The sequence below is a fragment of the Gymnoscopelus braueri genome (genome assembly GCF_963280865.1).
Source record: "Gymnoscopelus braueri genome assembly, chromosome: 1".
Classification (NCBI taxonomy): domain Eukaryota; kingdom Metazoa; phylum Chordata; class Actinopteri; order Myctophiformes; family Myctophidae; genus Gymnoscopelus; species Gymnoscopelus braueri.
Window position 1 is genome coordinate 36,525,446 of NC_137603.1, and position 10,389 is coordinate 36,535,834.

The 10,389-nt window shown below is 45.9% G+C and overlaps 1 protein-coding gene across 1 annotated transcript in view; it reads left to right on the forward strand.

Moving 5' to 3' along the window:
• Positions 1–8,974, forward strand: part of tshz3b (teashirt zinc finger homeobox 3b) — a 48,484-nt gene extending 39,510 nt beyond the window's left edge. The window contains exon 2 of the mRNA XM_080439366.1: positions 3,361–8,974. Coding sequence (XP_080295492.1) covers positions 3,361–7,076 — 3,716 coding nt within the window. The 3' untranslated portion in view covers positions 7,077–8,974. The remainder of the gene's footprint in view (positions 1–3,360) is intronic.
• The last annotated feature ends 1,415 nt before the right edge of the window (positions 8,975–10,389 follow it).

A 10,389-nucleotide genomic window follows, 5' to 3' on the forward strand; every position in this document is an offset into this window, starting at 1 on the left:
GTGTTCCAACGGACCAGATGTAGTTATTATTTAGTCACAAGCTCTTGTTAACTCATTGGCCGCCATTATCGCATTAACGCGATCTAATAAATAGCGCGCTTGGCCGCCAGGATCGCGTTAATGCGATCTATGGTCTTTATTGATCTTTATGCTCTGATCACGCTATTCTGTTATGAATCAGGCTAAGTTTCATGTTCCACTTACTTCAACCACCACTGCATCCGGTTCCATGACTTGGGTTCCGTTTTCGGTTTTACATTTTTCCCCCCAGTCATTTTCGACCATAATAGGGAAACAAACGGGTTTTCACACGCTATGAAAAACGATCGGAGACCTCCCCTCCTATAATCTATGGTCTGGGTGACGAACAGTCATCCCCGTTGTGTATCACAAAGTAATTTTCGCCGATAACAGAATCTGAGACATTTCACTTCCGGTTCATGTGTTTCACTGTGTGAGTGGGTCTGCGAGTGTGATCGAGAGGCGATCAAGCTTGGTATGTGCTGCTCTCTAGTGGTGGAACGATCAAAACGATTCAAGTGTCAAGCTAAACTTTCTAGATGTGAATTAAATAACAAAATAACGAAACAAAAAAACACGAAAATCGCTGGCAAGGGCTGCTATGAACGAGGTTTTAACTCTGGCAGTCAATGAGTTAATACTTTTCATTGGTTCATTATTCATATAAACAAACACACTTTTACAAAAACACTTTTACTTTAACTTAAAAAATATATATATTGCAGATCTACAAGCTTGCAATGCAACGTGTTGTGAGCTTGTAGATCGGCTATTTTTTGCTACTTTTGTGTGACACTGTTGTATGACGAAGTAGCGCATTCATTTACAAATTAAACACGCACACACAAACACAAAAACATAAAAAGTTTAACTATGGCGATACAAGGTTTCTGCCCGACAGTAACGATAGGCAGGAGACTACTCTGCTTCCATGGGATTGTTTTCCTGTTAGTATAAGGGCAAATACTCACATTTTGCTGGCATTTAAATACCAGGTCATCAATCCCATTCATAATATAAATGCCACTGATGACCTGGTTTCGGTTGTAGTGATTACAATAACAATATACAGAAATATATTTTTAATGGCAATGTCGGTCAGTTGGGCGCACGGAGCGGCATAGCCTCTAGGGGCCGCTGACACGGTTTCTGACTCCTAAGGTCCTTGCACACAGAGTCCAATGCAATTTTTCTATTCATCAGTCTGTTCTTAACACATTGGAAAAACACGACCAACAAAAAAACAACAACACAGGAATCGAACTGGTGACATACAGTGGCAGTCACTCACAATTTCAGTGTAGGTGTGCAGATGTCATAGAGAAGTGTGTGTTTGTTATTTATTTATTTATTCATGCCATGCCATGCCCAACAGAGCTGTTGGGCCAGAGTTAGATATTAAGCTAATTTGCGATCCGTTGGCAGGAAGATGCTATCTATAAGATACAATACATTTACAAACAATGCATCACCTACAAAACAGCATACATTAAACACTCTCCATGCTAGAGAACTGCTGGTTCTCTAGCAATTAGTTTTAATTTAGTAGTAATTTGTTTTAATTTGTTGTTTGTTTTTTCTGTGTGAGAAAATCTGACTGTGTGCAAGCGTCTTTTTAGCCTTGTTTTGTTTGGTTTTATTTTTTGTATTTTCCAGTGTAGAATAAACCAATCTGGGAACACATCGGCAAAAAAAATGTTTAATTCAGCTGCTGAGCTGAATCTATCTTGAGAGATTAACAATAAACTAATTCAACTCATGAACATAAGGCAAGCATGTAGTTCTCCTGTGTTCAGTGAATCATTGCTGTATGTGTGTGTCCTGGACAGTGGGACTGAATGTGCTCTCCTCTGCCACACCCTTCCCACTGACCTGTTCCTGTGTGTGTTTACATACCAGGTCAGATGAGTGATGGCCTGTTACAGGAAGGAATGCTAGGCACCACGCCACTGACGTTAAGACGCTCTCCCTTCTGCTCCGCTGCCCCGTTCACTCATCAGCACTATGCAGAAAAAGAGAAACCTCTGAGGGTGTGCAAATGGAACCAAATGGACCCATATATATATATATATATATATATATATATATATATATATATATATAATATTCTATATATTGCACACTCTTTGTGTTAGATTAACACTCAAGATATTATAGTGTAGTAAGAGGTGTGTGTGTGTGTGTGTGTGTGTGTGTGTGTGTGTGTGTGTGTGTGTGTGTGTGTGTGTGTGTGTGTGTGTGTGTGTGTGTGTGTGTGTGTGTGTGTGTGTGTGTGTGTGTGTGTGTGTGTGTGTGTGTGTGTGTGAAAAAATGCTAGTCCGAAAGTGTGAGTTCACAGTATTATTCATGTTCTGTTTAGTTTTCCGCAGAAACAACACAAAAATAATTTAAAAAATCGCTATTTGTCTCCATGCCTATCTCTATGATTCCCATGGTATTATTCTTAAACTAGAGGGATTTGAATATAAATTGAAAGCCTCCAGCCTTCTCCCCCCGAGCTAAACTGTAAATAATAACTCTAAACTTTTTTTCTAATCTTTGGTAATTGAAGCAAATGGGTTTTGCGGGTAGAGATTTGTTGCCGGGAAACGTACATACATTCATTTTTATTTACGAGGAGGCGAGAGCTGAGCAGTGTAATGAGTGAAAATGCATGCTTAATTTAAATGGCGAGTGTGTCTGTTAGGGAATGCATTAGAGTCTGCAGAAGAAGCGTAAGACATATTAATTGACAGACAGGAACCGCTGTCTCCGAGGTTGATACAAGTAATTTATTACTTCAGAAACGAATGCCACCACCAGAATGTGCTTCATTAATTTCAAATTTAGTTTTAATTTCAAGCTGTTGCCCCTTGAGAAGAATAAGGTGGCAAGTTCTGTTTGAAGAGACATTTTTTCCCCTCTCCCTCCCTCCCTCCCTCCCTCCCTTCCTCGTTCTCTTTCCATCCTCCATCTCTATCTTTCTCTCTCTCGTTCTGACTGTCTCTGATTTTCTGCAGTACAGAACAAAGACCTGGGGGTGGAGAGAGGAAGGGAGAGAGAGGCAACTTGATTCCAATTTGAAAACAATGTAAATGCAAAAGGGGGGGTGGTGTGTTAAAATGGAATTACAGCATTCGTTTATGATATGAAATGGTCTGTGTGTGTGGTTGTCTGTGTGATTGCTTTGTTTCATGGGGAGTAGAAGAGAATGCCAATGCCTTGTGTTTCTATCGGCTGTCTGCTTTGTGAGGCAGCCGAGGAATGCAGAACAGAGGATCTCTATCATTAGACATGCTGTCTTTTTGCTTCTAACAAATCTCTCTCTCTCTCTCTCTCTCTCTCTCTCTCTCGCTGCAGCATATGTCCCTGAGGACGAAAAGGAGGCAGCCCTACTAGATGAGGACCTGGATGGAGAGGACTCAGCCGAGGAGGGGGAGGAGCCAGTTGCCAAGTTCCTGTGCCAGGACAAAGACTTTCTTCTCACGGAGCATCCGGGTTCCACTGGTTTCCATGACTCCCCCACTGCTGCCGACTTCTCCGGCCAGGAGCTGGACAGCGAGTCACACCTCAGCGAGTCCAGTGACAGGATGTCCGACTTTGAGAGCTCCTCGCTGAAAAATGAAGACGACCCCCTCCTTTCCAAGGATGCCATGAACCCGCTCTCCCTGCCCTCCTCCGCTGTCATAATGGCTGCCACCAATGCCGCTGCTCAGGCCAGTGGAGAGGACCCCATCTTGGACCCCATCTTGGCCAGCACGGGGCAGGTGGCTGACAGCCTGGAGAAGATGAAGGCCATTTACACTTCCTTCCTGACTAACTCCTACTGGTCCACTCTGAACCTGAACCTGACCCAGACTCAGACCCAGACCCAGACCCAGACCCAGAACCAGACCCAGACCCAGCCCCCTGCTGAGAAGCCCCCACGCAGCCACAGCAGCAGCAGTAGCAGCAGTAGCAGCAGCAGCTGTGGGAGCGGAGGCTACGATTGGCACCAGACGGCCGTGGCCAAAACCCTCCAACAGGCCTCGCAAAATCACCACAACCGACTGAGCATGGTCCACCAGCAGCCGGTGGCCGTGTCCACCGGGTGCATGGAGCCCGGCCTCTTCAGCACCGTCCAGCTGTACCGGCAGAGCACCAAGCTCTACGGCTCCATATTCACCGGTGCCAGTAAGTTCCGCTGCAAGGACTGCAGTGGGGCTTACGACACGCTAGTTGAGCTCACGGTGCACATGAACGAGTCGGGCCACTACCGCGACGATAACCACGAGACAGACAGCGAGGGCACCAAGCGTTGGTCCAAACCCAGAAAGCGCTCCCTGCTGGAGATGGAGGGGAAGGAAGATGCCCAGAAGGTGCTGAAGTGCATGTACTGTGGTCACTCCTTTGAGTCCCTGCAGGACCTCAGTGTCCACATGATCAAGACAAAACACTACCAGAAAGTGCCTCTGAAAGAGCCTGTTACACCGGTGGCAGCTAAGATCCTCTCCTCTGCCCGAAAGAGAGCCCCAATCGAGCTAGACATCCCCAGCTCACCAGACTCTAATGGGGTTATAACACCGAAACCAACCCCTCTCATGGACACCAGTGACATGCTTCATAAAACCTCCAACCCCTATATCACACCCAACAACCGCTATGGACACCAGAACGGTGCCAGCTATGCCTGGCAGTTTGAATCCAGGAAGTCACAGATCCTCAAATGCATGGAGTGTGGCAGCTCCCATGATACGCTGCAGGAGCTGACCGCTCACATGATGGTGACCGGACATTTCATTAAAGTCACCAACTCAGCCATTAAGAAAGGCAAGGCCATTATGGATTCGACACCTCCGGCTCCCGTCGCCATCTCTTCAGTTGAACATAAGTTCCAGTCAGTTCCTCTGGCAGCTACTGCCTTCTCCCCTCCACCTGCCCCTGTGCCTCCCCCCACCAGCATCTCTCCTGCTGCCATGGTTGTAGAGATAAAGAAGGAGGAGAAGGAGGAGGAATGTACTAAAGAGCACATCACCAACAATGGTAAAGAGAAGAAAACCGGGAGTGAGGAAGAGCCTGAGGAGAAATTTGATATTTCCTCTAAATACTCCTATCTGACTGAGGAGGACCTGGATGACAGTCCTAAAGGGGGGTTTGACATCCTCAAGTCCCTGGAGAACACAGTGACCGCAGCCATCAGCAAGGCCCAGAACGGGGCTCCCAGCTGGGGTGGATATCCCAGCATACATGCTGCCTACCAGCTCCCCAACATAATGAAGCTCTCTCTGGGCAACTCGGGGAAGAGCTCCCCTCTCAAGTACCTCTCAATGTTCCATGGGGGAGAAATCCTCTCTCCCACAGCCAAGAGCCAGCCCCTGATTTCCCCTCCCAGCCGGCAGACCTCCCCTCTCCCCAAGAACAACTTCCATGCCATGGAAGAGCTGGTGAAGAAGGTGACAGAGAAAGTGGCCAAGGTGGAGGAGAAGATGAGAGAGCCAAGTGGAGTGGTGAGGGCCTCTCCCCTGAGACGAACCACCCCTTCCCCCTGTAGCAGTGAGACGGGGCACTCGGACCGGGGAGAATCCCCGAAGGATAGGAGGGGAGGCGGCTCGAAAACCCCTGAGAGCGTGGGACGAGGAGAAAGACTTGGAGGTGGAGTAGGGGGATTAGAGGGGAATGGAGAAAATCACAGAGACTCTAACGGAGATGTTGCCAAGAAGGAGCCGGTAGAGAATGGAGTAGAGCCCACTGCCGCCATGTCCCCCCTACCCACCTCGCTCTGCGGCAGCACGGCCATCATCACGGACCACCCCCCTCCAGAGCAGCCTTTCATTAACCCCCTGAGCGCGTTGCAGTCGGTGATGAATGTCCACCTGGGCAAGGCGGCGAAACCCGCCCTGCCCTCCCTCGACCCCATGAGCATGCTGTTCAAGATGAGCAACAGCCTGGCGGACAAAGCAGCTGTGGCCGCCTCCACCCCGGCACAGACCAAAAAGCCGTCCAATGACCACTTGGACCGCTACTTCTACCAGCACCACCTGAACAACAACAACAACAACAATGACCAGCCTATAGACCTGACCAAAGGCAAGAGTGGCGACAAGAACGGCGGCGGCGGCGGCTCTCTGGGCTCTACCGCTCTCTCCTCCTCCACCTCCACCCCATCTTCAATCTCTCCCTCCTCCACTGTAACCATGGCAAAAGCCTCGGCTGCTGTGGCGTCCTTCATGTCCAACTCCCCTCTGAGAGAGAACGCCCTGTCGGACATCTCAGACATGCTGAGGAACCTGACGGAGAGCCAGGTGGTGTCCAAGTCCTCCACGCCCACCAGCCTGTCCGAGCGCTCCGACATCGAAGGGGCAACGATGGACGATAATGACGAGATCTCACCAGCTCAGAAACGTAAAGGCCGCCAGTCCAACTGGAACCCCCAGCACCTCCTCATTCTGCAAGCCCAGTTTGCCGCCAGCCTGCGGCAAACGAATGACGGCAAGTATATGATGTCGGACCTGAGCCCGCAGGAGAGGATGCACATCTCTCGCTTCACTGGCCTCTCCATGACCACCATATCCCACTGGTTGGCCAATGTGAAGTATCAGCTTCGGAGAACCGGCGGCACCAAGTTCCTGAAGAACCTGGACTCCGGCCACCCGGTGTTCTTCTGCAGCGACTGCGCCTCCCAGATCCGTTCGCCGTCCACCTACGTCAGCCACCTGGAGTCTCACTTGGGCTTCCGTCTGCGAGACCTGTCCAAACTGTCCGGGGAACAGCTGCTCAGCCACATTTCGCAGCAGCACCATCAGCAACGCCACACCAAAGGACTGTCTGAAAAACTGCTCTCAAACCTCCACCCCTCCACCCACCCGCTCCCCTCCTCCTTACCCACCTCCCTGCCCTCCCCCATGCCCACCTCCCTGCTCACGGCTGACTCCCCTGCGCCGTCCCCTGAAGAGGAGGCCGGCGCGACCGTGCACCAGTGCAAGCTCTGCAACCGGACTTTTGCGAGCAAGCACGCGGTCAAACTGCATCTGAGCAAGACTCACGGGAAATCCCCCGAGGACCACCTCATGTATGTGTGTGAGCTGGAGAAGCAGTAGCACTGGCTGAGGACAATGCTGCACTCTTTCTTTATATGTCTCACTCCTCTCTCTCTGTCTCTGTCTCTCTCTGTCTCTCTCTCTGTCTCTCTCTCTCTCTGTCTTTCTCTCTCGCCTTTCATGGACATTTCTTTTAAAGAAAAAAAAAAGGACCATTGAAGTGACTAAACTGCACAGAGATGCCATACAACTACTGCTTTGGGTTTTGGCACATGATTATAATTTGTTTTTCTTCGCCAGGCCGAAGGCCAGTACGGAGATTATGTTTTTTATTTTTGTTTTACTTGTACGTTAGGTAGCCTGACTCTGGCCCGACACATGGTTTTTGTGTTTTGTGCAAAAGAGAGTGATATGTGCAGTTTTACAGATATGCTGGCCGTTGATGAAATACAGTATATGAAGGTTTAAAAAAAGAGATTCTAAATGAAGTGGTGTGTATTTTGACATTTTGTGTAAATGGGATTAAGTTCCTTTATATTTTGGCATCACTGGGGTGTGATAAGCTGCATGCATAAATGAAACAGTTTAGTTAAACATTTTATAACTAAATCTGGTGCACTTTCCATGACTTAATTTTTTTCCCTGCTTTATTTTATTTTTTCGCCCTCTGTCGCTCTTACTTTTTGTTTACTTGACATTTTTGTGCTGGTGTCAGCATCTTGAATTTAACCCTCTGAGTACGTCAAAGCACTTCTACACCTAAGACCCACAACACTATTGAAGCAAGATTTTAAATTGGAATTTAATCAAGCTATTGTGAGATAAGATGCTCAGTGACTGCATTGTCCACAATGTCCATGTTTTCCAGACAGTAGACCTTTTCCAGAGTCTAATCCTAGTCTTGAAAGTGTTTAAAAAGGAAAGTTTTAGTCTTGGGCTTAATCTTTGTCTGGCAAACGTCCCCCAAAGTCTCAAGACGAGCGCCGTAGCTTCGTGATGCCAACGAACTAAATCTGAAGTCTTTTTTTGCGTTGTTTGATCAGGGACCTTCATGAAAAATTCAGGTCTGTGTAAAAAGAAAATGTATATAAAACATATAAACTAATTCCTGTCTAAATTATGCATTGTTTCTATATTTTTTAATTTAAGAGGATTATGACTATCTACTGGTGCACAGTATATGAAGACATTAATGAAATTGTTTTGCACAATAGTTTTATAAATGTGTTATTTAATCAAATGACGATGGAAATGGGAGGGGGGAGGGGCCAAAAGGACCACAAGTGAATCTTTTTATTTCCAATTCGTGCTCAAAGGGTTAAAGACTTTTTTTTTCTTACCAGACACTACTCTACATGTGCCGCTGTATGAACACTAAAAAGATTTAAAAAAAGAAAAAGTCTGTACAAAAAGAGATGTTACTTTATGAAGTAATGAAGAAATTTCACACGTAACCTCTTATTTATACGCACTCTCGGTTGTCGTTTCATATTGTTGAATGCCTTTTCGATAGGTCCCTTTTTGGGGTTGTTTTATTTCTTCTCGTTTGGTTCCATCTAATTACACTACCCATGATTCCACCCCACAGCTTTATCTTTTTTTCAGGATACGAAAGGTAACCATGGTTACACTAACCTCTTGAGTGACAAGTTCTGCTACATTTTTGGCAGTTAATTTGCTGAAATAACTGACAGCTGCCATGTGTAGAGAAATAAAATGAAAAAAATAATAAAAAATAAAATAATAAAAAATAAATAAATAATCCTTACGTGTAAAATATCGGCATGTAAACAGCACAGACACTGTTATGCATTCTGTGCCGTGAGTTTTTTCATTGGGTTATTATTTTTTTTTCTTGTTATATTTGTTTCCTTTTCGGTTGTTGTTGTTCTTGACAATGAAGCACCCATTATATGACTTCATATAACCTTGTTTTCTACTGCAGCATTAAAAAAAGGAACCCGTTTTTTGCAATACCGTGTATGCGTTCTGTGTGTGTGTGTGTGTGTGTGTGTGTGTGTGTGTGTGTGTGTGTGCGTGTGCGTGTGCGTGTGCGTGTGCGCGTGCGTGTGTGTGTGTGGCATGGCTATCAATTATGTGTGTGCTGCACGGTCCCTAATGAGCGCATTAGACTGGGAGTGTGTCAGCGTCTGTCTAGTTTACAGTGAGCAGCAGCAAGGTTGTGTGGGAGACAAACACGCAGGCACACACACACACACACACACACACACACACACACACACACACACACACACACACACACACACACACACACACACACACACACACACACACACGCCTATGCACACAGTCATACATAGAACCAGACACTATCATTGTGGGGATTTACCAGTAGGCTGTGTTTTGTGTCCCGGTGGCTTATGAGGCTGAGGCACACACTGTGTACATCAGATGTCCTGAGTTTAAGTCTCATGTCTGCTCTATTCCTGTGCCTCTCTTTCTGTCTGTCTGTATGTCTGTCTATATATCTATATATTATATATACTTATATATATATATTATATATACATATATATATATATATATATATATATATATATATATATATATATATATATATATATATATATATATATTTTTTTTTTAATGTACTGTATAAGAAACGATTGTCTCCATTCCTGTTTGCACCTATACTTCATTCACTCCCCCCGCGCTCTCTCTCTCTCTCTCTCTCTCTCTCTCTCTCTCTCTCTCTCTCTCTCTCTCTCTCTCTCTCTCTCTCTCTCTCACCCTCTCCTCACTGGATGTGGAGGTAAGATAGCAGCATAAAACCTGGCATTAGTTGTCTTGCTCTCCCCCCGTCTTCCCCTCCACATCCCCTGCTTTATAATTACCTCTGACGTCCATTTTGTGAGTACTCTCCACAAGGTACGGAACTTGGCAGACATATTTGTTTAGGCTTCATGGGAGATGACAACAACGCCGATGTGATGTGTGGGTCCTTTCAAGTGTTTATTCCCTTTTTCTGCCTGGAGCTGGGATTAAATAAGCATTCATCATTATCAATTCAATGATATGAGAACTATGTGGCATTATGATGTGGGTGAAAGTAGTAGAAATACTAAACTAAATGTATTAGGAGAAACAGATGTGTTTCTGTTCATTTTAAGACAGAAGAGGTGATTAAAACTTATCATTTTATATACTGTAGATCAAGTCATGGGTGTTCACCATTAGTTTAACTGGTGGAAAAGAGATAGATATATGACTGGGGTTCATTCAGCAACATATTGGGATATGTGCACGCACAAACGTGCATGCAGACAGAAACAGACTCACGACACACACCACAGTGCACACTATACCCTGATACACATTATATAGACAAACAAGTGCGAAAAGAGAGAGTATA